At 42.3% G+C, this 26,479-nt stretch overlaps 1 protein-coding gene and 1 non-coding gene across 5 annotated transcripts in view; both read left to right on the forward strand.

Annotated features, from left to right (window-relative positions):
• The window catches only part of LOC141476620 (ubiquitin-associated protein 2-like), a 110,255-nt gene that overhangs the window by 39,426 nt on the left and 44,350 nt on the right, over positions 1–26,479 (forward strand). For 3 of the 4 annotated variants that reach the window (XM_074165390.1, XM_074165391.1, XM_074165393.1), the window contains exons 6-12: positions 6,183–6,237; positions 7,477–7,580; positions 16,091–16,143; positions 21,120–21,187; positions 23,536–23,725; positions 24,432–24,645; positions 26,076–26,350. In XM_074165390.1, coding sequence (XP_074021491.1) covers positions 6,183–6,237; positions 7,477–7,580; positions 16,091–16,143; positions 21,120–21,187; positions 23,536–23,725; positions 24,432–24,645; positions 26,076–26,350 — 959 coding nt within the window. The remainder of the gene's footprint in view (positions 1–6,182; positions 6,238–7,476; positions 7,581–16,090; positions 16,144–21,119; positions 21,188–23,535; positions 23,726–24,431; positions 24,646–26,075; positions 26,351–26,479) is intronic. The other variant, XM_074165394.1, reaches the window with a different exon arrangement.
• On the forward strand, positions 24,049–24,122 carry LOC141476836 (small nucleolar RNA SNORD121A). The gene has a single exon (XR_012463694.1). It is a non-coding gene; the product is annotated as a small nucleolar RNA SNORD121A (small nucleolar RNA).

Genomic DNA, 26,479 nt, shown 5'->3' on the forward strand with positions numbered 1-26,479 from the left:
CCATGACCTTGAGCTAATAGCAAAAAGTCAATTGCCGCTCTATTCTGCAAAATTGCATGGCGTAAGCTATTTTGATCTCCTAACAGAGTTTCTATTACCTCAGTGGTGACTTTAGCTTGTTTTTCAGCCCAACAAGCTAACCGTCCTATCTCCTTCAAAGCTCTGCCTGCTGCTGCCCCAGGTACAAACAGGGATAAAAACACTCTCTCAGTGGGATTGAGTAAGGTAACTTCATCATTGCAATTTGGTGGGAGACCCGTGACCGCCCGTTTCGTACGTGCGGCGTTTTCTCCCTTGGTCACATTTTTCCACCAGTTTTGATTTGGGGCTAACAACGTTAATTTGCCAAGATAACATGGACCACCTATTGCATTTTTCGGAATTCCCTGCCATGCCCTGTCACCACATATCAAAAACATGTTTGGCGGCAAGGCTTTTGGGGTGCCATTGTTCCAAATTTGCTGTTCCCCTTTTGTTCCAACCCCAAGGGCTCCCAGTCCTTGTTTTGATGTGTCATTTGTGCCACAAAATGCACCTTTATATCTATAGTCATAGTAGTTTGCTTTCGGAGTGACGTTTGTCCACCCCGTCCAATTAAATGATCGATAATAATTTACGCCAGTAAAGGCAGGTCCTCCAAAAAATATGCAGGTTTGAGTCCAGTTCTGGGAGGCATTTCCAATTCTCATTGATCCTAACAGTTCTAATTCTTGAGGGTCCCAAGGCAGCGTAACATTCAGGCTATTAAGGAGCGTGGCACTACAATTACTAACACTCTGAGAATTAATACAGTTCTGCTTACTATACTTGCTAAAGTCTTCTACCTTAAAACCAGGTACTCCTATCAAACATGTCCGAAAAGGCTCTGTAGCAGAGGCAAGCGATAGACAAAAGGCTTGTTGTCCTGTCTTATTCACCCAGGTGACCCACATGTTTTCCCTAGGTTCAATCTTGTGGAGGGTCATTACCGCCGGGATCAATATCCCCAGGGTCAGGATCTTGAACATCTTGGTTGTCAGGTGGATCATGTCGAGTCAGAGCAGGTTTTACAGCTCGACTGGGCACCCACACTGGACCGCAATCTGTGGAGACACACATATAACCTCGACCATTAAATATAACAGGAACAGGCCCCATCCAAATTCCAGAGACTGGATCTCTATACATCACTTTGAGTTGCGGGAGTATTGTTGTACTATTGAACTTAAGGTTTTGATGGTGAATCATCACTGGCGGTTCCTCTCGATCACCCATGAGACAGAGAAAGTTCAACGTAAAGAGCACACGATGTAGCCTTTGCTGAGCATCTGTCTCTACTCCCTTTTGTTTACCTAGATAGTCCTTCAATACTTGATGAGTGCGTTCCACTAATCCTTGTCCCGTAGGCGAATGTGGGATCCCTGTCGTGTGATCGACCCCCCATCTTAGCAAGAACTTTCTAACCTTTTGACTAACATAAGCAGGCCCATTATCAGTTTTAATGCATTCAGGCACTCCTAATACAGCAAAGCAAGCAAGCGTTTACATACATGATGTGCCTTTTCTCCGGGCAATGCGGTTGCCCAGATCATTTTTGAAAATGTATCAATGGTCACATGTACATACTTCAAGCGACCAAACTCTGGGATATGTGTGACATCCATCTGCCACAACTCTAACGCTTTTAATCCTTTTGGGTTCACTCCTAACCCTATTCCTGGGCCATGGCTCCCACATTTCGGGCAGGCTTGGATAATGCCTCAAGCCTCATTTTCTGTTAAATTAAATTGTCTTTTTAGCCCTTTTGCATTTTGGTGAAAATTCTCATGACTCTGCCTAGCTTGTTGAAATTTATCCATAGGAGGCACATGACACACTGGAGTAACCAGGCTGTCAGCAAGTTGATTGCCCTGGCCTAGTCCAAGGTCTAGCTGATGACTACGAATATGGATAACACAACAGGCAGCTGTTCTTTGGTCAAGTATAGATCGCAACCGAATAAATAAACTCCCCAGCCTAGGATTAGCTGTCTCTCTAAGTAGAGCGTCTTCCAGGCGTGGCACTATTCCAGCCACATATAATGAGTCTGTTACTACATTCAAGGGAGTGCTTAGCCAATTGTTCAAGGCCCAAACTACTGCGGTTAGTTCCAATGTTTGAAGGGAATCTCGAGGTTGTCCCTCTATGATATGCTGACACCATTGACCCTTTTCCTGCCAAACACAGGCTGCACGCCGCAAGCGTTTGCCTGCATCTGTATACACAGTGATACCATCTGACAATGGGTCTTTCCGTACCTTGGGTCTTTCTAGCCACTGATTTCTTTTTAGAACTTGCCATAATTTCCCTTGTGGCTGTTGTGAATGCACTCTCCCACTGTAGCCTAACAAGGCTTCTTGCATGGCAGCGTCATTACGCAGCCACCATTCTAAATCTACAGCGTTAACAGGTATGCTAATATCCCCTGGTTCTTTACCACTGATTTCTATGATTCGTGATCTTCCTTTTCGTATCAATTCACCTACTGCTTCAGTTCGCGTTTGAATGCTCGTTTTTGGTTGTACACTTAAGAATACCCATTCTAAGACATTGAACACATTCTCTTTTGTTACCTTCCCTTCGCATTTGTCAGTGGCATCACCAAAGAAGGAGAAGGGAGTAGCAAGTTCCCCCTTTTTGTTTTGCCATTGACAAATGACTGCATATGGTGAATCTTTCCCATTACATATTATCAGAGACACTGGCAACATTAAAATGCGTCGAGATGACCACGTCGATTGCAGTTTTTGTGCAATTTGTTGTAGCGCTGCTTGCTGCATTGCCGTCAGAGTAATGCCGTCGGCTGGATGATTGCTTCTCAATAATTCTGTTAAGGGTACAATGTCGGTATTGGAAATGCCAACACAGTTCCGCACCCATTGAATGTCTCCAAGCAGGGTTTGGACATCAGTCAGTGTGCGCAATTGAGTTGCGAGCTCGGTTTTTTGCGGTCGAATCTTGGAGTCTATGATGGACCGTGGTGCTTTGTTTTTGAGCTTCAGTCCTTTCTACTCTCAATAACATTTCTTCAACGCCTGCTCCTTTTGGTAGACTGGCTAGAATTTGTTTGGTGGTCTTATTGGCATTGTCAAAAGCCAATACTTTGAACATCTGTTGTTTGCCGCTGTCATCTAAATCAGGGTGATTCATGATTGCTTCCCACAGTCGGTCAACAAAGTTACTATATTTTTCTGTAGTTCCTTGCATCATGGTACCAAATGACGGAATAGTAGATCCTGGGAGGCCGAGAAACGCCTCTAGGGCAAGTTGCGCCGATCGCTGTAATAGGTTTGCTGGAAACGTCAATTGTACTTCCAAGTCACTAAATTTTCCGTGCCCTGTGAACATCTCTGCCGTGACTCCACGGAGGGGGTCTCCCTCCCCTTGTCTTCGAGCTGCTTCATTCATAGCTCGTTGTTGCCAGGAGGATTCCCACAACAAATATTGAGTTGGAGTAAGCAACAGTCTCATTAGGTTACGACAATCATATGGACACATCAGATCAGCAGAAAAAATCCAGCTGACAATTTGTCGGGTAGCCTCAGATTTTACTCCATAAGTTGAGATGGTGGTGCGAGCTTCTTGTAAAATTTTCCAATCATGTGGTTCCCATTTGCCAGTATTGTTTACATGTACAACGGGACACGCGAGAGGTGGAGTTCTGCCCAAACTAGCGGCTGCTCCCCACTGTCCTTCTAATATAGCGTCTCTAATAATGCCATTCCAGCGTGCAGTTCTCGGAGGTGTTGAGGGATTCACTAGCCATGGAGGCATGTTATCATCCTTCCTCGCCACATGTAAATCTAACTCGTCGAGCCACCTTAAAACTGTCTGTAGCAGTTTGTCTGTGGACAGTTTACGACTCTTGTCCGGGGGTGGAGTTGGCGGACCAGAGGAGTCACTGGAGGGGGGTAGCGGTGGATACAAGAGAGGCGGAGTTGCTGGAGGCGGTGCTGTGGGCGGAGGCCGACACGCTGCTCCTCCCAAATCGATGAGATCAGTAGACGTTTCAGGCCCCTCCCCTATCGGAGTTTTCTGAGGAGGCGCTTCCGCATTTGCATTACTTTTCTGTTTTGGCTTCGCATCACTCACTTCCGCTTTTCCCGAGTTTTGCAAGGGGTTCAGCGGCAAGTCTTTACTTTTCTCAGGAGGGTCAGAGTCCTCATTAGCTCGAATTTCAGCAACAGTTTTACACACAGTCCCGGTCATTCCCTTTACCGCGGGCAGCCCAAAGAACCGCGCAATAGGTCCAGGCTTACTTTCAGGTTTTAAGGCGGCCGCTCCTGGACCTAACATTTGAGCAGCTGCACAGGCTACTTCCCGCTCCGCTTTCATCGCTTTTAAAGTCTCTAGCACAGTATGCCACAACCCACGGACGGCTTTTATCTCTTTCTCCTCTTTTTCATCCCCCTCGATTGTTTTTTGCCACATCCTCCCTCCAAAATCTTGCCATTCCGAAACAGAAAACAGCATAGGTGTGTCAGAAAAATGACCCCATCGCTGTCCTAATTTAATTAACTTTATCAACAGTTTCGCCGGTACTTCATTATCTCTCTTAGAGAGGATTCCAGCGAGTAGCATGGAACTTATCAACAGTTTCGCCGGTATTTCACTCCCTCTCTTAGAGAGGATTCCAGCGAGTAGCGTGGCCGCAGCTTCTACTTGCATCACTGCACCTGGGAGGCGAGAGGCCACCTCGCACCGTTGTCTGCTCCCGTCTTTGCGCCCGAGCAGCACTTCTCCCAGCCGTGGTTTCCCACTCCCCTCCTCTAGCTGCTTACCGCAGACTCGGAGAACTCAGTCCCGCTGAGCTATGGATCTCTGGGCATCCTCTGCTACCAGATGTCGGAGTGGGAGACGGACCCGGAGTAACGATGAGTCTCAATATGAGTATGGTCGTTCTCACTTTATTCAAGTTCTCACAGAGTATATAAAGACAGACAAGCAGAGCACGCGCTAGCGACAGCTATACGATTGGCTTACAGTCTCTGTTCACGCGCCTAGAGCGCTCACACAATTAGTGCAGACCTCTTGTCCACGCGCAGCAGATGTTTCTCTATCTCCCGGAGGCAGTACCACTTATCACTTACTTATCATGTAGCTACTTCTTCATACTTCTGTTTCTCAAGGAGAGTTCACAGCCTCCTCCGGGCTATCATCCCTATCAAAGACTGGGTTGCTCATTGTAATCAAGTCATGCCCTTTTTCACTCAGCCATTCCTCCACATTCTTGTAATACAAAATAATACTAATAGTCTTCCTCAAAAAAAAAAAAACCAAACCAGAAACTGGAAAAGCCTCAGATATTGAGGTCCTAAAAAGGAAAAAAAAAAAAATCTATGTAGAAATATGCCACATGTAAGAAATAGTTTCTAGCAGTTTATGTAGGTGTGTGCTTTATGGATGGTTAAGTCATAAAAAAATTTTCATGCCTGGTTGGTACTATGCAACATGCAAAAATAAAGCCATTCACTATATCAAGAAGCTTATGAACTGAGGCTGGTAACCAAAATTGGAGGCAACAAATATTTATTGTTGTCAAAGTAGAAATGGATGTTCTTGTGGGTGATAACAAGTAAGTTTGAGTAATTTGAATTGGGTAATTTTCATGTCAGTAACTATGAGTAAGGGGGAAGCAGAAGGAATGCATGGTTGCAGGTTGGCACAGGAGGGTAGGGGTGGACAGGTGGGCTGAGTCAGAGAAGAAAACAAATGGAGTATTTAAACTTTCTCCTCACAGACAAGGAGTGACAGGGAATTTCTTGAGAGATCAGGGTACGTGGGGAGGCTGGGATTCTAGAGCATCTTAGGCAAGAGCGAGAGATTAGAGACAAAATTTTGAACAATGTAATGATTTGGCAATAGCAGTCTCATGGGATGGGTCTTTAGGTAAGTCTTTTTCTTGGCATTTGGAGCTACTTCACTAGATATGGAAAAGATAGCAAAGAACTGCAAGTCCTACTGAAACATGTAGTCTTAGATGAACTGTGGCTTACTTTTGTGTGTTAGGGAAACAAATTTTCCTGTGAGGAAATTTGGGAAGTAAATGATATTTAGCTTTCACTACGGTAGTTTTCTTCTTCAACCATAGTATTTTCTAATGTGACAGACTAGCAATTAGCGGCTCCTCTGCTGTTGCTGTTAAATGGTGTTTTCTCTCCTAGGGTTTGGACGTGGCAGAGGGAGAGGAGCAGGGAGGTTTTCAGCCCAAGGCATGGGGTAAGAAACTTGCAGAGCACAGATTTTGGCAAGGATCAAACTCAGTGGCAATATTAATTGACAATATTAATATTGCTGCTGTATGTATTAATATTGCTGTATGTCTGATAAACCATTATGGATGCAAAAATTCACAGATCTGTTAGATGATTAATGGATTATTTTTGTCTTAAACCAGTGTTTCTAACTAGACGCACCTATACAAACCTAATGTAAGTTCACTCAATGTTAATATCTCACACTTAGGTACAAATGGGTTCTCCATCAGTAGCAGCCACATAGTGCCTAGGAGGCTGAAAGTTCTGTGCAGTGCGTATAGTTCTAGGTCAATTTAAAAAAAAGATTTGTTTCAGTGTAATGTAGAATGTCCAAATTCAATATAAAACCAGAAAGACTAGCAATTATAAACTTTCTCCTGTTTTTGAGGTTTCATGTTTTAGCTGTTTGGACATACTTCAACCCTAAAACAGAATCAAAAGAAGTTACTGAGCAGCTCTAAAGTTTGTTCTCAGTTTTCTTGGAATAACTTGCTTCAGAGAAGTGTAGCCTCCACTACTTTAACTCAGTGTTTGCCTTTAATGACATTTCATTGTAATATCAGCGATGTCATGTTGAACAGAAAGCTCATTCTACTTCTCTAGTAATCCTTTTTGTTCATACTTCTAGATGATAAAATGAAAAGAGATTTTTCTTCAATAATCCTTTTTCACCTTTTAGCTGCATCTGTGTGTTTTGGCATTGATGTCAGGAGTGCATGGGTAATCTTGTGCATTAAAGTGCAGTAATCTTACTGATGTTCCGACTCCTGTCCTGTGCAGTTCTGGTGCTCTGAAAGGATATGATACTGGTTTCTCATCAGTCAACCACCTGCTGAGAAACTATCAACTGAGAGGGGCTTATCGTTGTGCATATAAACTAATGCTTTACAAGACTGGGAGGAGTAGGTATGCTGTTAACTGCCTTTCAGGAATTGTTGTTTTGATTCAGTTTCTCTACAGTAATTTATTTTTTTCCAATCTCCTCACTTTTTTCTCTTCTTTCTTCTTGTCTCTTTTCTCCCTTTTTTTTATCTGTATCTGCTCATAGAGGAAACATTTATTTTGAAACCAAATCTATCAAGATAAATTACATGGAAATCAAGATATTAAATCTAATACAACTTCAGCTAAAAATGATGACACTTGCGTTCATTGAATGACCCATGTGTTCTCTTCCATTTCTTAACTTTTAAAACTCTAGGACATTTAACCCTGCAGACTATACGGAGTCTTCTGCCGCTGATGGCTTTGGGACAAAATTAGAGATTTGGGAGACTGGTCAGAATGATGCAGATGATGGAACTGGTAAGATGCTTCAAGAAGTGGAAGGATTGGAATGAAGACCTGTAGCAAATTGCTATTAAAATAACCATTCTGTTAGTGTTCAGTTAACTTCTGAAAATGTGAGTACATCTCACATGACACAGATATTAGTTCATTTTTATAGCTTAACTGCTATGAATGTGCAGAGCACATGCTGTAGCCTGAGTGACTCTGGTTAGAATGAAGGGAAGGCAATTTGCAATTTTTTTGTTTTAGTACTAACAAGCCCTTGAGAGACAAAGGGATTTGAAGAGTTATTGAAAGAACCTTGTATGTGAAAAACTGTTTAAATATCTTAAGTACTGCTTAAGAGCTCACCTAATGTAGTTAAGGAATGTAAGTCCTACTAAAAGTGATTGGTTCACAGACATTGGGCAGTAGGGTGTGAATATCTAAGTAGAAGAAGAAAAAGAAAAGCCGTTTGCTAATATGAATCCACTCAGTGACACTGGGATGGCTTTGGCAGCCCCACCTGTACAATGCAGGAATGTAAAGATGTGAATCTGGGCTCCCCAGTTCAAGAGAGGGATCTACTGGAGAGAGTCCAACGTAGGGCAACTAAGATGATTAAGGGATTGGAGCACCTCCCTTATGAGGAAAGGCTGAGAGAGCTGGGGCTCTTTAGCCTGGAGAAGAGAAGGCTGAGGGGAGACCTTATCTATGTTTACAAGTACCTAAAGGGTGGGTTGAAGGATGATGGAGCTGGACTCTTTTCAGTGGTTCCCAGCGATAGGACGAGGGGCTACGGGCACAAGCTGGAACACAGGAAGTTCCATTCAAATATGAGGAGAAACTTCTTTATGGTGAGGGTGACAGAGCACTGGAACAGGCTGCTCAGGGAGGTTGTGGAGTCCCCTTCTCTGGAGATTTTCAAGACCCGCCTTGATGCAGTCCTGAGTAATGTGCTCTGGGCAACCCTGCTTCAGCAGGGGAGTTGGACTAGATGATCTCTAGAGGTCCCTTCCAACTCTGACAGTTCCGTGATTCTGTGAATCTCTGGGATGGAGGAGAGTTCCAAGATCTGCCACCTTTGAAGAGAAGAATTATTAACTAAAGAACGAGTAGACACTTGAATGGAAGCCAAAAGAGCAGTCTGCCTGTCTGAAGATAGAGGCAGCTGTGTGTTTCTGTGTGAAGTTTCAAGTGTGAAGTACGCACTCCCGGCTAAAGGCAAGAGACCGACAGTTTGGAAAAGAACCCTTAACAGTGGTCTCATGGTGGGGTGTTGTGTGTGAGGTTGTGGGTGTGGGGTTTAGTTGGTGGGTGCTTTTTTCTTTTTTTTTTTTTTGTTTTGTTTGCTTGTTTGTTTGTTTTTGTGTGTTGTGTTTTTGTTTGTTTGTTTTTTTTTAATGTGGTTGGACTTGATGATCTCAAAGGTCCCTTCCAACCACTAAGATTCTGTGATTCTGTGATTCAGAAACGAAGAATGTGACCTGCTTGTCTCTGATTGGGAAAGCAGGATACCTTTCTGCTTCCCATATTCTGTGACAGGAGACAAAGAAAAAGGAAACCCTGTGTCAGGATGGAGAAATTCATGTACGTTATTGTCCACACTTGGGAACCACTGAGTGATCATAGAATCATAGAATAGTTTGGGTTGGAAGGGACCTCTAAATGTCATCTAGTCCAACCCCCCTGCAATGAGCAGGGACATCTTCAACTAGATCAGGTTGCTCAAAGCCCCGTCTAACCTGACCTTGAATGTTTCCAGGGATGGGGCATCCACACCTTCTCTGGGCAACCTGTTCCAGTGTCTCACCACCCTCATTGTAAAAAAATTCTTTCTTATTACCATTACCCCTATTGCTACAGGCCGTGGTAAAAAGTTTGTCCCCATCTTTCTTATAAGCCCCTTTAAGTACTGAAGGGCCACAATACAGTCTCCCCTGGAGCCTTCTTTTCTCCAGACTGAACAACCCCAATTCTCTCAGTCTGTTCTCATAGGAGAGGTGTTCCAACCCTTTGATCATTTTTGTGGCCCTCCTCTGGACCCGTTCCAACAGGTCCATGTCTTTCCTGTGCTGAGGGCTCCAGAGCTGGACACAGTACTCCAGGTAGGGTCTCTGGAGAGTGGAGTAGATGGGCAGAATCACCTCCCTCAACCTGCTGGCCACGCTTCTTTTGATGCAGCCCAGGACATGGTTGGCCGCCTGGGCTGTGAGCGCACATTGCCGGCTCACATCCAGCTTTTCATCCACCAGTATCCCCAAGTCCTTCTCCTCAGGGCTGCTCTCAATCCCTTCATCCCTCAGCCTGTATTGATACTGGGGGTTGCCCCAACCCAGGTGCAGGACCCTGCACTTGGCCTTGTTGAACCTCATGATGTTCACACGGGACCACTTATCAAGCTTGTTCAGGTCCCTCTGGATGGCATCCTATCCCTCAGGTGTGCCAACCGCACCACTCAGCTTGGTGTCATCTGCAAACTTGCTGAGGGTGCACTCGATCTCACTATGTCATTGATGAAGATATTAAATGGTATCGTTCCCAATACGGACCCCTGAGGGACGCCACTTGTCACCAATCTCCATCTGGACATTGAGCGGTTGATGACTACCCTCTGGATGCGACCATCCAACCAATTCCTCATCCACCGAACAGTCCATCCATCAAATCCATATCTCTCCAACTTAGAAGGATGTTGTGGGGGACAGTGTCAAAGGCCTTACAGAAGTCCAGATAGACGACATCCATAGCTCTTCCCTTGTCCACTGATGTAGTCACTCTGTTATAGAAGGCCATGAGATTGGCCAGGCAGGACTTGCCCTTAGTGAAGCCATGCTGGCTGTCTCGAATCCCCTTCCTGTCCTTCCATGGGCCTTAGCATAGCTTCTAGGAGTATCTGTTCCATGATCTTCTCAGGCACAGAGGTGAGGATGACAGATCGATAGTTCCCAGGGTCCTCCTTTCTACCCTTTTTATAAATGGGTGCAATGTTTCCCTTTTTCCAGTCACCAGGAACTTTACCTGACTACCATGACTTTTCAAATATCATGGAGAGTGGCTTGACAACTACATCAGCCAGTTCCCTCAGGACTCTGGAATGCATCTCGTCAGGTCCCAAAGACTTGTGTATGTTCAGGTTCCTCAGGTGGTCGTGAACCTGATCTCTTACAATGGGAGGGACTTTTCTCCCCCAGTCCCTGCCTTGTAGTCCATCCAATCGAGAGGTGTGGGAAGAGAGGTTGCCAGTGAAGACTGAGGCAAAAAAAGTTGTTGAGTACCTCAGCCTTCTCCTCATCCATTGTTACCAGTTTGCCAGTCTTGCTCTTTATGGGGAGCATGCTTTCTTTGACCTTCCTTTTCTGGCTGTCATACCTGTAGAAGCCCTTCTTGTTATTCTTTGTGTCCCTTGCCAAGTTCAGCTCCAGCTGTGCCTTGGCCTTCCTGACCCCATCCCTACACAACCGGGCAGTGTCCCTACACTCTACCCAGGATACCTGTCCCTGCTTCCACTGCCTGTGCATTTCTTTCTTGCCCTTTAGTTTGACCAGCAGGTCTCGACTCATCCATGCTGGTCTCTTGCCTTCCTTGCCTGATTTCTTGCACCTGGAGATCAAGAGCTCTTGCACTCTATGGAAAGCATCCTTAAAGATCTGCCAGCTCTGTTCTGCTCCCTTGTCCCTGAGGGCAGTTTCCCAGGGGGTCCTATTGACTAACTCCTTGAAGAGCTGGAAGTTTGCTTTCCTAAAATTCAGGGTCCTGACTTTACTCTTTGCCTGACCCATATCCCTCAAGACTGCAAGCTCCACCAGTGCATGATCACTGCAGCCCAGGCTGCCTCCAATCTTGGCATCACCAACAGGTCCAGTATCGCATCCCTTCTGGTGGGGCTGTCTATTACCTGGCATAAGACGTTATCCTCGATGCACTCCAGGAGTCTCCTGAATTGCCTACAGCTCACCGTGCTATATTTTTCCAGCAGATGTCGGGGTGGTTCAAGTCCCCCAGCAGGATGAGAACCTGTGAGCACGATGCCTCCTGTAGCTGGAGTAAAAAGACTTTGTCAATAGGCTCCCCTTCATCCGGTGGCCTGTAGTAAACACCAACCACAAGGTTCCCTTTGTTGCCTTGGTCTCCAATTCTTACCCATAAGCTTTCAACCTGATCGTGGCTATTCTTCAGAGACAGCTCTTTGCACTCTATCCATTTCTTGATGTAGAGGGCAACACCTCCACCCCTCCTTCCTCACCTGTCTCTTCTGAACAACCTGCAGCCATCGATAGCAGCACTCTAGTCATGGGGTTTGGCCCACCAAGTTTCAGTAATGGCAACTAGGTTATAGCTTTCTAGCAGCACAGTGACTTCTAACTCCTCCTGTTTGTTGCCCATACTGCGTGGATTGGTGTAGAGGCACTTCAGCTGGGCTGTCAGCTGTGTCACCTTCTTAGAGGAACATCCCTTTATTCCTTTGAGGTATTTCACTGGTTTTTCCCTGTTGGCTCCTATCACCTCAGGAGCCCCTGGCTCATCTCTGTAAGACTTCAAGCATGCTGCAGTGTAGCCAGCACATCTCATAGCAACAGGCTGAGGGTCCTTGCTAGCACTCCAGGTTTATTAGAGGAGGCTGCAGCTGCGGTAGTAGTTTTAAAGCAGGAGAGAGTGTGCTGGGAAGGAAGATGGAAGCAGGGGAAGGAGTGGCAGACAAGGCGTGGGGCTGGAAGCAGGTTATACAAAGTTGAGCTGTTGATTTGGCTTGTTAATCACAAATATTAGTTTTCAATTGTTTTGGTTTTTTTTTTCCCCTTAATTTCCAGTGCTGTTATGTTAGTTACAAATCAACAGTACCGGTAATAAATAAGTTACCAATGTGGAGTTACTAAAGATGTGCATGAGGGTGATGTATTTGTATGGAAATCCATAAAGCCTGCAGTAGGCTAGTGAAGGATGTCAGATAAGAGCATACACAGAGGAAGGGCAGTATGGAAATCCCTCTCTCCATTACTCAGTCCCATTTCTTCTCTCATCTTAAAAAAAACAACAAAAAAACCCCAACAAAATTAGCTCATACTAGCTACTTGGAAAATTAGTATCTTTCATCTGCAGTTATGTTAAAAAGGTGATAACTGGGCAACTACCTGGAGAAACAAAACCAGTTTTGCGTATCAAAATGGTTTCTGAAGACATCATGCATATATAAACTCTCTGTGGAGTTCTGAGTATTTACTAAGTATTTCCTCTTTAAACCAGTGCTGGGAAAGGATCAACATCAACATTTTCAATGAAAAAGAATTACCCTGTTTCCAAAATGTAGTTGCCCCCATACATGCTCTGAAAGCGCTCTAGAAACTCCTGTCCTGAATTGTTGCAGATGCCAGAGGAATCGCAGTAGCCTGAATGAAAGGTGTTTCAAGGTGCACCATTGTGTAATCCTATAGAAAAGCTATCTTGTTCTGTGAAGGTAAAATTTAGTGTTGTTGGTTGAAATAAAAGAGAGTAAAGGGTGAATCTTTAATGGTTCATAACATTTAAGTGTAATTGTATTCCAAATAATTCAGCATTGGTTTTCCTGCATCCTAATTTCTATAGAAGTAACGTACAACTGAAAGGCAAAGAGAAGGGACAGGTGGGAGGAAACAAAATGACCAATCCTCATCCAAAAGGGTATAAACTTGAACAGCATGATTGGCATTTTCTTACAGGCATGCTGAGTGTTCAGTCTCTTAGCTTTTTTGTAATGTGCAAGGCAGTGGGAGATCCTGAACATGAAATCACAGCACTTCTTATAAATAAATTATATTGGAGGTGTTCACTTCTCAAAGTAGGTTATAAAAGTGGTATTGTATTCTGGTAATTTACTGATACCTTTACTTTGATAGTTTAATAAATTTCACAGAAAAACTTCCTTTGTTATTATCTCGGTTATGAGCAGCCTTAAATGAATCTGAAACTGAAGAACGACAAGAAAGAAAATATAAATTATAGTGTAACTAAGGGAGAAGGGAATTGTGTAGTTACAAGGAAATTGTTTAATTTTTAGGACTGCTGTAAAAGTCAGAAGGAACATTTTAAGGGAACCTTCAGGTCATTCTAGAATGTGAATGTAATCCAGAAGAAAAGGATTAGTACATAAGTTTGGGATAGACCAAAATAAAATTATTTTGGGGTTAATATCTATTGCTGATTATTCAAAAAAGAAAAAAAATAATCAAATAGTGTGACAGGAAGTGAGGAATTGAAGAAAAATAGCTGAAGGCTTACAAAAACATTTACTGTGCTTTTTACTGGCTTTATAACTTTCTAAAACTAAACTTGTTACAAAGGGAAACAGGAAAGAGTCACACATAACCATCTAGGTTGAAGTTGCTATGGCAAGGATCCTTGAAAACACAAAGCATAATTTCAGTGGAAAACAGAGAACTCTTAAATTGTGATGCTTTGCAAGGCTTGGGGATAAAGGTTGGGAAGAGGATATATGGAGTTGCAATAATGCCAAGGTGGATTTTGGACTAAAAGGAAATTGATATGCTTGTGGCAAGATCAGACTTAGAATCTCATCAATAGGAGGAAGGCATTAGCAAGCTGGATTTAATGCAGACAAGAGCAGTGAAATAACTGAGGCTGGAAGGATTGAGTTGGGAAGGTAGAGTCTTAATAAGCAACAATAATTTTATCTTGGGTAAACTATAAAAAGGGTGAAGGGCTGTGTTCTGTATTTAAAAAGAGTAAACTCACAGAACCACGGTTGTAAGTAGGAGCAACAGGTAAATGTTTAAATTGAATGTCAGGAAAATGTCCCAAGTATTATTCTAATAGGTTCAGTCTCCCAAATATGATGGGGGATACTCAAGAGTTGGACTTGATTTGTCTGAGCTCTCTTCGTGTTTGCTTTGGCAGACTCTGAGCTCTTGTTCTGACACCAACACAAGGTTTGTCTTCTACAGAGGCAGGCCTTGCTCTGATTGGTGGGAGATAAATATAAGCATTGCAAATACCAGGATATATTTCTTTAAAGAAGAAATAAAAGAGGAATGGATCCTGTGCTGGTCAAGAGAAGGGAAGGAAAATCAACAGTTTCTCTAAAAACTGCTGCTCATTGGGCTTTTCTTCCTTTCCAAAATTTCTGTGGAAATTTGTGGATTAGTCTAGAAATTTGAGGCTTTGTAGTAATTTTGCTGTGCTGGGATATGATTATTAGTTATTTTTCAAGTGCCTCATATTTTGCAGTATGTAGAAACCTCCTGGTTAGGGGCTGTTTGGTAAAATGCGAGCACGAGATGTTTCAGGCAACTCTGTATTGTTCCACAAAGCCAACACAGAGCAGATGTTACCTTGCTCAGGACATGCCAAATAATTTTTGATTCCAAGATATAAACCTCCTGTCTTCTCCTCACTGTGTGTATATCTTTGTGATAGGCCTGTTCGCCTCACTGGATTAGTGCCATTTGACCCTCCTCTGCCCAAGACTCTGCTTTGTAAAGGTGTACAAAAGAATGCACTAATGTAGTGATGGCATTAGTACGAACCAGATTTGATGCTGTCTTCAGGGGGTTTGTTTCTGGATGTATGTGTCTCGGAGGGTTCCTGGTTAAGTAAAAGGAGATGATTAAAGCAGTTCTTTTGCTCTTGTACTTGATCAAAGGTGATGGTAGCAGGAACTTTACTGCTGGTATTTTCTTTGCTCATGGTTATGTAGTTTAAATGAAAGCTCTGGTTGTTGCTGAGATAACCTTCACTATGTTTACACTGGTGGGCAAAGCCTTCAGTCCGTTTATTGCTCTTGCACGTCTGTGCCTGCTGTTTCCTATGGAAGGGATCGGGTTTTTGCATCTGTAGGATTGTTTCTTGTAGTTTTCCCATTGCCGCATGCTGTGGACTGCACACTGTGCTCCAGTGTTCACCAAATAAACTCTGCCACAAGTTACAGGAAAAATTATTTTGCAGCTGCAGTGGAAGCTTATTGACTCTTCTGTTGCCATCATATGAATTATATATGTTTTAAAATAAAATTGCTCTATTAGGGGAAGGCATTGGGGTTGTTCTGCCCTGAGGAGAGAGTTAACAGGTTGGAAAGGAGCTTCCAGAGGCATAGCTTGGGTCTTGAATTTGAGTATGTTGAAAGTAGGATTATGGATGTCAGAGCAGGTGTTGTGGTTGTGTTTTGTTCAGGCTCTGTATGAATTTTTTTGCATGAAACTGGGAGATCCTATGGGAGGGTTGAGTAACCTCTCACTGTCAGTTGGGGACACAGGAGGAAGTTCTTCCAATGTTTGGGATTAATCACTGGTTGCAGACGTGTTCGTGCAAATTATGTCTGATACCATAGTGGGTAAGAAATTCCTGAAATAAAAAATTAAAGGGGGGGGGAACCCTCCCAAAAATTTAAATCTGCAGACCAATTTTCTAGACCTTCCCATGTTTCCAACCACCATCTTCTCTCTTTGTTTTCCACTAATAATGAAAACAGGATTGCTTATATAGCAGAAGGGTTGAAATACAACATTGTGCTTTTAGCGTGTAACTGTTTTCTTTCCTTCCCCAAATTACAATAGGCGCATGGAAAAACTCAATAGAAGAATGGACTGCAGAAGACTGGAATGAAGATGTAAGTGTGCCTTGTTGGATAGACCAATTGATTATTTACCCTTTTCAGAGTTTGTGTTATCTTCAAAAAAATACATTTGAAGTAATACTTTGCTGTATGCATACAATGATATTTCTTACTGTTTCTTGCTGTTAATTCCTGTTTAAAATTTAGATAAGCTTATTTTTAAAATAAAATTGAATTAAGCAATATTAATTTATTTTGCTGGGTGGACAATACATAAATAATGAAATTTTAAGTTTTATCCCAAATTAAGTATTTGTGAATTATAGTTCACTGCTCAGTGCTGATGAGTGTTAACCACATACTTCCACCTACTATTGTGTAGGGATTTAAAGCCATATTATCACAAGACTTTTATGTAATTAAGTGCTGAAGCTTGCTATCAACTTTAGACTCCTCAATTGATGCTTTTTGTTTGAAAATCAAGAGAAGCTGAAGAGGGCTGCATCAAGAGAAGTGTGGCCAGCAGGTCACGGGAGGTGATTCTACCCCTCTACTCTGCGCTCGTGAGACCCCACCTGGAGTACTGCATCCAGCTCTGGAGTCCTCAACACAGGAAGGACATGGACCTGTTGGAACGGGTCCAGCAGAGGGCCACGAAGATGATCAGAGGGATGGAGCACCTCCCCTATGAAGACAGGCTGAGAGAGCTGGGGTTGTTCAGCCTGGAGAAGAGAAGGCTCCGGGGAGACCTCATAGCAGCCTTCCAATATCTGAAGGGAGCCTACAGGAGAGCCGGAGAGGGACTCTTTGTCAAGAGATGTAGTGACAGGACAAGGGGTAATGGTTTTAAATTGGAAGAGGGGAGATTTAGATTAGATATTAGGAGGACATTCTTTACTGTGAGGGTGGTGAAGCACTGGAACAGGTTGCCCAGAGAAGTTATGGATGCCCCATCCCTGGAAGTGTTTAAGGCCATGCTGGATGGGGCTTTGAGCAACCTGCTCTAGTGGAGGTGTCCCTGCCCATGGCAGGGGGGTTGGAACAAGATGATCTTTAAGGTCCCTTCCAACTCTAACCATTCTATGATTCTATGAAATCTGCACAATTGTTCCACTTAGTCCACTTCATGTTCATAATATTAAAAAAGGGAGCTAGTAGTATGCTGAATTTAGCACTTAATTGCTTCATTCCTGTTGTTTCATCATGATGTGTTGTCTAAAGTACTGCAACAATTTTGGTTCTCATTCTTTATCAGGCAAGACATGTCTTCGTGTCTGCAAAAAAATTTGGCATTTGTGATCATCACGTGTGAATCTTGAAAGAGCAGCAGACGAAATCTCTAGCCTGTTGTTAATTTTTATTAATTTTAGAGTGCTGGAAAAGTCCCTGTAACCTAGGAGAAAGCTGTTCATGTGCTGATGTTCAGAAAGAGTGAAGGAAATGGCAAGCTGAAGACAAGTTAGCTGAAAACATCCCTGGGGGAAAAAATAAAGGAAAAATTTATTTATCTGATCTAAAAAAAAAATAAAAAAGTGTAAGAATACAGCTTGTGCCATTCAGTGTATTTTTATGGAAAACAGGTCAACTTCAAATAAACCAGATCTTGGTCTTTAGGTAAAGTAAAAGTTAACTGTGAAGATAGAGAATGTCATTATAAGAGATTTGATCTACATCTTTTGTTCTAGAAATAATTACATGCTATTACAAAACACATTAAGTGGATTAAAATCTGCCTTGCAGATTTCAGCCAATAAATCTTTTCAAGGAGGACTCTTACTGAACATAGGCATTTCTAGGAGGACTATAAAGGAATCCAGTCCCAGGCCAGATGCCACCTAGTGTCTTTATCAATGATTTGGAAGTAAAAATAAAATCACTGCTGAATAAAATGTGTGGGAAATCAAAAAATTACTGGAATGGCAATTAAAAGTAAGCCAGTCATGCAGAGAAATCTGGACCTCTGCTAGACTTAACCTGTTCAAATGACGAATGTTTTAATATAGCCAAGTGACCATTTGTTTTATAGGAATAGAGGCACACCTCCAGAACAAGGGACTGTTTTCTGGAAAGCAGCAACTGAAAAATTTTCAGGATTGTAGTGGATGATGAAAAAAGAACCAACTCCTAAAGGGCTGATGCTGTGGCAAAAAAAAAAAAAAAGCTCTTATAGAATCATAGAATGGTTAGAGTTGGAAGGGACCTTAAAGATCATCTTGTTCCAACCCCCCTGCCATGGGCAGGGACACCTCCACTAGAGCAGGTTGCTCAAAACCCCGTCCAGCCTGGCCTTAAACACTTCCAGGGATGGGGCATCCACAACTTCTCTGGGCAACCTGTTCGTGTGTCTCACCACCCTCACAGTATAGAATTTCTTCCTAATATCTAATCTAAATCTCCCCTCTTCCAATTTAAAACCATTACCCCTTGTCCTGTCACTACATCTCTTGACAAAGAGTCCCTCTCCGGCTCTCCTGTAGGCTCCCTTCAGATATTGGAAGGCTGCTATGAGGTCTCCCCGGAGCCTTCTCTTCTCCAGGCTGAACAACCCCAGCTCTCTCAGCCTGTCTTCATAGGGGAGGTGCTCCATCCCTCTGATCATCTTCGTGGCCCTCCGCTGGACCCGTTCCAACAGGTCCATGTCCTTCCTGTGCTGAGGACTCCAAAGCTGGACACAGTATTCCAGGTGGGGTCTCACGAGCGCAGAGTAGAGGGGTAGAATCACCTCCCTCGACCTGCTGGCCATGCTTCTCTTGATGCAGCCCAGGATGTGGTTGGCTTTCTGGGCTGCCAGCGTGCACTGCTGGCTCATGTTGAGCTTCTCATCCACCAACACCCCCAAGTCTTTCTCCTCAGGGCTGCTCTCCAGCCATTCTCCACCCAACCTGTATTTGTGCCTGGGATTGCCATGTCCCAGGTGCAGGACCCTGCACTTGGCCTGGTTGAACTTCATGCGATTTGCATGAGCCCACCTCTCAAGCCTGTCCAGGTCCCTCTGGATGGCATCCCTTCCCTCCAGCGTGTCAACCGCGCCACCAAGCTTGGTGGCATTGGCAAACTTGCTGAGGGTGCACTCTATCCCACTGTCCATGTCTCCGACAAAGATGTTGAACAGCACTGGTCCCAGTACTGACCCCTGAGGAACTCCACTTGTCACTGGCCGCCAATTGGACATTGAACCATTGACCACAACCCTTTGAGTGCGGCCATTTAGCCAGTTCTTTATCCACCGAGTGGTCCATCCATCGAACCCATGACTTTCCAATTTTGAGACCAGGATGTCGTGCGGGACAGTGTCAAACGCTTTGCATAAGTCCAGGTAGATGACATCTGTTGCTCTGCCCTTGTCCACCAAGCCTGTGGCAGTATCGTAAAAGGCCACCATATTTGTCAGGCACGATTTGCCCTTGGTGAAGCCATGCTGGCTGTCTCCAATCACCTCCTTATTTTCCATGTGCCTTAGCAGAGATTCCAGGAGGATCTGCTCCATGATCTTGCCAGGCACAGAGGTGAGGCTGACTGGCCTATAGTTCCATGACTACTATTGTAGTCTTTTTGCCTGTAGGCACTCTTCCCTGTCTCTTAATCATTCTTGATTTGTATTTCTATATGTGGACACTCTTGAACTTGATTCTGAAGTACTGCATCTAATTATTCATTGCTTTTACAAAACAAAACTTGTGGAAAATAGCTGAGTTGATGCTTGAGAGTGAGATTTTTAGTTTACTGAATTGGAAAAGGTTACTTTGTTAGTATATAATGGGCTCTGGCTTTAATCTAGCAGAAAAAGGCATAATATGAACCTGTGGCTGGAAAATGGAGCCAGGCATTTAAATGTATAATAAACAAACAATTCTAGCAGCATGACTAATGATTAAAACAACCAAGGAAGCGGATGTATTTGCTGTCTGCAGATAAAGACCAGGTGGGTTTTTTTAAGAATATTTTTGTTTAAATGTGTTCTTCTTTAGTCAGATACAAGTTAGGAGCAGGTGAGTGAAATTTAATGTTGTTTGACCTGAGAAGGATTAGATTTTTGTGATCTAATAGTCCTGTTTGGTATTTGTCTTTAGTAGTGAGTATTGAGCAAGTATAGTAGGTTGTCAGCCTGCCCTTAAATAGGGTGGAAACTACTTGCAGTGAAAATAGGAGGTTGTATTTTGTTAAAAGGATATTCAGGGCATGGACAATGAAGGACCAGACAAATGTTGTGGTACTATAGATGGCTCCGGGTTTTCCTCTTAAAATTGTGATCCTATTTTCCTGGCTAAAGAAAATAAAGTTTAACTACAGAAACTATCAGAAGGGGAGAAATATGTACATAGAAATTGCTGAAAAATGGATGAAGGCAAACATCTTCTGTACAGTATTGGTAGTCTTAGTTTTTATTTGAAACAATAGCAACACTTGAAAAAAAAAAGAAAAAAAAAAGGATTATAGTCGGAGCATTTCCTTTACCAGGAAGCAGCATGAGAACTTGTTTTAATTTCTTTAACTCAGTACATCATAGAAAAACAGTAATAAGGTTTTGTTATTTCCAATTTGTTGATGTTGAGTTTTTATGAGAATGCTGGAGTATATTTTCCTGTTCTCCTCCCCTATCAACTGGCTATAGGAGCTGGTACCTAGTTGTTAAATATATTGTCTGTTTGGTGATTGGGAAATTACTTTTATCATGGGAACAGGAGCTGAAAAGCACAGGCATTTCACTGCAGATGGAGGAAATACATTGTGAAGCTGACACTTGCAAATGGTTCACGACTGTTCGGTTCTGGGAAAATGCCAGAGCCTCAGTGAAAGATTTGCGAGTGTAGCGTTAATTAAATTGGTACTTGATTCTGTGGAGAAGACTTTGCTGAAGTTTGACTACGTGGTTTTATCTTTTAAAGCAGAGCATAACTGGTTGTAATGGTAGTTTGACTTTACTTTTATCTGAAAGTACATGACCAAGATGGAATTTCTGCAGATGTTGCAGCACTGAAGTGTGAGCATGTGTATGATTAAAATACCTTCCCCCCCCCCCCCCCTTTCAGCTTTCTGAAACAAAAGTCTTCACTGCTTCCTCTGTTCCAGCTGAGAATCATGTGACTCCTGGGCAAAGGTAAGCTCTTCCATGGTTTCCCTATACCTTAAAAACCTTCTGCTTGGTGAAGCAATGTTAGCATGCACATATAAAATGTTTAATAAAACATAGGGCAGCCCTGATCAGAGATTGGTCAAGCAAATTTCAAAGTTGTGAAAACCTTGCTTGCAAATCGTTGTTTTTCTGGGTTCCTGTGTTACCTATTATTGACTATGGAAGTGGAGCCAAACTTACCAAATCCATGAGCATAATACTGAGAAAACCCTGTTGTCGTTTAAACCCAGCAGACAACTAAGCACCTCACAGCTGTTTGCTCACTTCCCCCCCCCAGTGGGATGGGGGAGAGAATCAGAAGGGTAAAAGTGAGAAAACTTGTGGGTTGAGATAAAGACAGTTTAATAGGTAAAGCAAAAGCTGCACATGCAAGCAAAGCAAAACAAGGGATTCATTCACTGCTGCCCATTGGCAGGCAGGTGTTCAGCCATCTCCAGGAAAGATGGGCTCCACCACATGTAATGGTTACTTGGGAAGACAAACGCTATAACTCTGAACATCCCTCCTTCCTCCTTCTTCCCCCAGCTTTATATGCTGAGCATGATGTCATATGGTATGGAATATCCCTTTGGTCAGTTGGGGGACAGCTGTCCTGGCTGTGTCCACTCCCAGCTTCTTGGATGTCCCCTGTCTTCTTGTTGGCAGGCCAGTGTGAGAAGCTGAAGTCCTTGACTGCTTAGCAACAACTAAAATAGTAGTGTCTTATCAACATTATTCTCATCCTAAATCTAAAACTTAGCACTATACCAGCTGCCAGTAAGAAAATTAACTCTGTCCCAGCTGAAACCAGGACACGCACAAAGATCACTTACAGGCAGGAACAAAAGTAGCTGGGAAGAAAAGTTTGCTGCTGTTGAAAAGGAAGCACTGACTTCGCTGTCCAGAAAATGGAAAGCCTGCCCCTGTAGATGCAGAAAGTGTTCAGAACATAGTGCTTTGACAAATATGTTATCAGAAAAGCTTGTGTTGGCAAGAAGGTGAATTTCCTAGTAAGCATCACAATTACTTGCCTTAACTGATGATATAGAGCTCAGATAGAGAACCAAAAATATGGCAGTTGCTGCCTTCCTTTGCTTGCCTTTGTCTTCACCAAATGCCTGGCTGATGATGATGTGGAATCAGTTTCCTGGATTAGCCTCAGGCCCCAGGAGAGCAGGGTAAAGTTGTGTGATGAAGACTTCGGTAGTTGGATAGCATGAGATCTGAAAACTAGATGGCCTAATGGTCCCAAACATCCTGATACAGCTGTACTGCTGTACTCCAGACTGCAGCAAAATTTTCCTTATAACATGAATGTGACCTGGAGGAGGTATGGTATCAGTTGGTCTACAGTTTATATTCCATTCCTTTCCTTTTTAAAGGTCATATGCTCACATGTTCATTGTTCTAATGCAAATATTCTTCCAGTGGATGTCCCTCAAATTGTGTTAGAAAATATTAGCTCAAATTCTGGTGTTTTGTTTTTTCAGTGTGGTGTGTTGGGTTTTTTTAACTTGCCATAAGAAAGGTTTGGACATTAAGAAATCTATGCTAATGAAAGTGCTGGAAGCAGCTCTTCAGCTCAAGCCTGCAGTATATTTAGGATAAACTTAAGTCAGAATTTTTGGAGTAGATTTATTGTCTGAATGCTTTGCTTTTTCTTGGATAAACCTGCTCTAAACATGTGGTAGGGGTTAGTAAGCCATGCTAAATATAAGAAAATTCATGTTTCTCATACTGCTCAGGTGTGTGTGGTAATTTTGGATGTGTGCCTACTCTCTGAGAAACTTAGCTTTTATTTCTGTTGCTCTTGTGATTTCCATGACATCACACATTCCCTCAATTGCTGTATGTGTGACTTTATTCTTTACTCCTCATACCCACCCTATACAAAGGTAGGACTTTGATCCCTTGCTCTTTTTAAAGGGATAGCGTGATATATAGAGAATGTGGATTATCTATATATATAATGGGCTTGCAGGCAGGATCCATTCAAACATAGTGTATCTTTTATGACTTGTCTTCAGTTACTTGGTTATATTAATCATGTAGGTTATTTATGTGATACACTATATAAATTTGATAATGTTTGAAAGAGAGCAAAGATAACTTATTCTAACTGTAGTGGAAGCTTTCAGCTAGCAGAATTTTACTTTCTGGCAAAAACCTCTATTTACCTCTTTTTGTATGGCAGACAAGCAATATTTGAAAAAACTTAATCAGTAATAATTCTGTTGTAAGTATGGCAGCTTTAGTATTGTTAGTGCTTTCTTTGGTTTCAATACAGCCTAATCATCATGTTTATTCCAGCCAAACTTTGCTTTTTCTTACAGCATTGATTTGGTAACACTACTTCAAAAGCCTGTGACTTCTATCCAAGAGACAGAAGGCAACTCATTTGAGGCTCCTCAGCAGCAGACCTTTGGCCAAGCCCTAGTCTTTACAAATTCTCAGCACAGCACCCAGATGGCATCAGGAACTGGCAGCTCCAGTGCTGTGAACTCTTATTCTCCTCAAAGTCTGGTAAAATTATCTTATGCTTTCTAAATATTCTTCATGAGTAAACATTTCAGATTAAACAACTTTTCCAGTACTGGTCGTTTCATGAGATGTTTCAGTATTTGTAAAATTCAGGTTGCAAATGTTAAAGGAATGGAATTAAGAATTCCTTTCCTTCCATTCACACGCACAAAAAAGGGTTACTTTTTTTTTTTTCCCTGGTTTTGCCTAAGTAGTTGTTTCTCGGTTTACATGAAGTACTTGTATTAATTTTTAGGTAGAGAGCAGATGTGTTTACTGCATGCTGATTTAGGATGAAATCACTTGTTTATAGTGAAGAGTTCTATGCCAGAAAAATATGATGTGTTATTTCAAAGCACGTATCTGACTGCTTTATGTGGAAACCTGATTATTTCTGAGTCAATTGTGAGGGCTTGAAATTGGGGACTTGTATATATTATCTGAAAATCAGTTCAACTATTAGTAAATACATGCTGTTTTGAGATGCATGGATTCAAGTAAATCAGTATTGTTGCAATCAGTGGTGGAAGTTGGTCATATGCTACAACTGCTGAATTTTGTATTGGTCATTTATTAGTAATCTAGGACTGAAGAGGTTTTGGTTGCTGCCAAATAGTAGCTGTAGGCATTGACCCTATGGTTATGTTAAAATTATTTATTAAGTACTTAACTCTACTCCTTCCCCTCTTCTTTTTTTGTCTTTTGGTAGTCTGCAGTTATTTGTTCTGGCTTTGGAGAACTTGGATCCTCTAAATTGGCAAACTCTACTGGATCCCAAATCTTGGACCAATTGAAATCTCCAGGTTTGGGTCAGTTTACTTCTCAACAAAACAATAGTAGCTCTACCACCACTACCACAGCTACCACATCATCCTGGGATCTAAAACTGCCCATTACTCAGCCCTCAGTCCTTAGTCAGTTTGGTAAGTGCTTTGACATAGTTTTCTCTTTCTTTCTCTCTCTGTTAGCCTGTAGGATTTCTTAATGCCAGTGACAGTTTAAAATGGCCTTAAATGAAAAGCTTTCTCTAAAAAATGTAATCCTGATAATATAATTGGTTACAACATTGCAAGTGTTACACTTAATTGCTGGTAATAGACATTATGTTTTGATAGGCTTAAGCCTATCCATAAATGTCATTGCATCTTCAGAAGTTGAGCCTTCATGTAATGACATCTTTGATTTAACGTGCTTGAATATTTAAGTGGAACTTTGATGTGACTTTTGTTTTTCAACAAATCCTGGAAAATACTTATTTTCATTGTGCCCGTGCTGCTTCTAGCTGAGTATAATGTACCATATTTTGTCTTTCCCCCCCCCCCCCCCCCATTTTTTTCTCTTCTATTACATGATTTTTGAATGAGTACTATATAATTTCTTCATAATGTGCATCACATCTCAGTGTTCTTTCCCTAGTGTGAAGTCTATGTGTGCTAAGAATGATGCAGGTTACCTATTTTGTCTAGTCATAATTGTATGGATTTTTCATTTAATTGAGTAAAATTAGTAGAAACAGTGAAAATGATGCAAACTTGCTTTTTGTAGTGTAGCTCCTAGTGGTATTCTCACTGTGAAGAGTGACAGCTCTTGTATCTCTCTCGTGTGTATGTGTATATATTTCCAGATAGATAAGCAGCCAATTTGGTAGCAGTTATGATCTTTTATATACAGCAGTTCTGAAAAAATGTTTACATGGATTTTAAGTTACTTTCTAATGCACTTTACCAACTGAATAAAAAGACCTTCACATTGCAAATGCTGTGGATCTCTTACGTTTGTTGACCAGTGCTCTGAGCCACTGCCTGGCTTTCAGCATCTGAAAAATATGAAAGGGGAAGACTTGGAAAAAAAGTCTGTCAGTGTCCAGTGTCTCTTGACTTTCAACCAGATTGAGACAGTAGACAACTTCCTATTTGTATTGAAAATCTTCTCCTTTGTAGGAGCAGGAAATCCTAACTCATAATACCTCCAGACCCCTTGGAAGTAATCACAATTTATCGGCACAGTTAATTGCAGTGAAACTTGCAGTCTTTGATTAAAATAATCCATTTTTTGAGGCCTAATATGTGGTGATATGTGGCTGTATAGCTAGGTTTGTTTTCATATTTTTGAAGAAAGCTAAATAATGCTTGACCACAGCTGTTTATTTAAGAATATCAAATGTTGGCCTTACTATTGCAGTGGTAATGTTCAATATGAAACTCATGTGAAGTCTGAAAGAGGTTTGCACACTCTATAAAATCATAACTGTTGAGTGTGTCAAGTCACCCAGATTCTTTCATAAAGAGTAGAAGCATGAAGAGCAGAGTTTAATGCTTTAATTTTGATATTTCTTTTTCCCAACACTGACCAGACTTTAAATCCCAGCCTGAACCATCCCCAGTTCTGAGCCAGCTGACCCAGCGACAGCAACAACAAACGCAGGCAGTCCCCGTTCTTCCTCCTGGGCTGGAGTCCTCCTCCTCCCAGGTAAAACTCTGCGAGCCATTGCCAGTAGACACCTCTACAGCTGTTAGCAAAACATTACAGCTCCCCACTGTATTAATGGATAACCAGGCAGTGACTGCCCATCAAACCCAGCAAAAACAGATAAAACTACCAAAACGGAGGATAACTCCAGCATCCAAGGTGGGTAATTGAGTGGTGGCTTGTCTTTAGTAAACATACAAATGCTTGTATCAGAAATAATGTGGTCAGCAGGACTAGGGAAGTGATTGTCCCTTTGTATTTGGCACTGCACGTTGAATACTGTGTTAA

This window comes from Numenius arquata, chromosome W, assembly GCF_964106895.1.
Source record: "Numenius arquata chromosome W, bNumArq3.hap1.1, whole genome shotgun sequence".
In the NCBI taxonomy this organism is placed as follows: Eukaryota; Metazoa; Chordata; class Aves; order Charadriiformes; family Scolopacidae; genus Numenius; species Numenius arquata.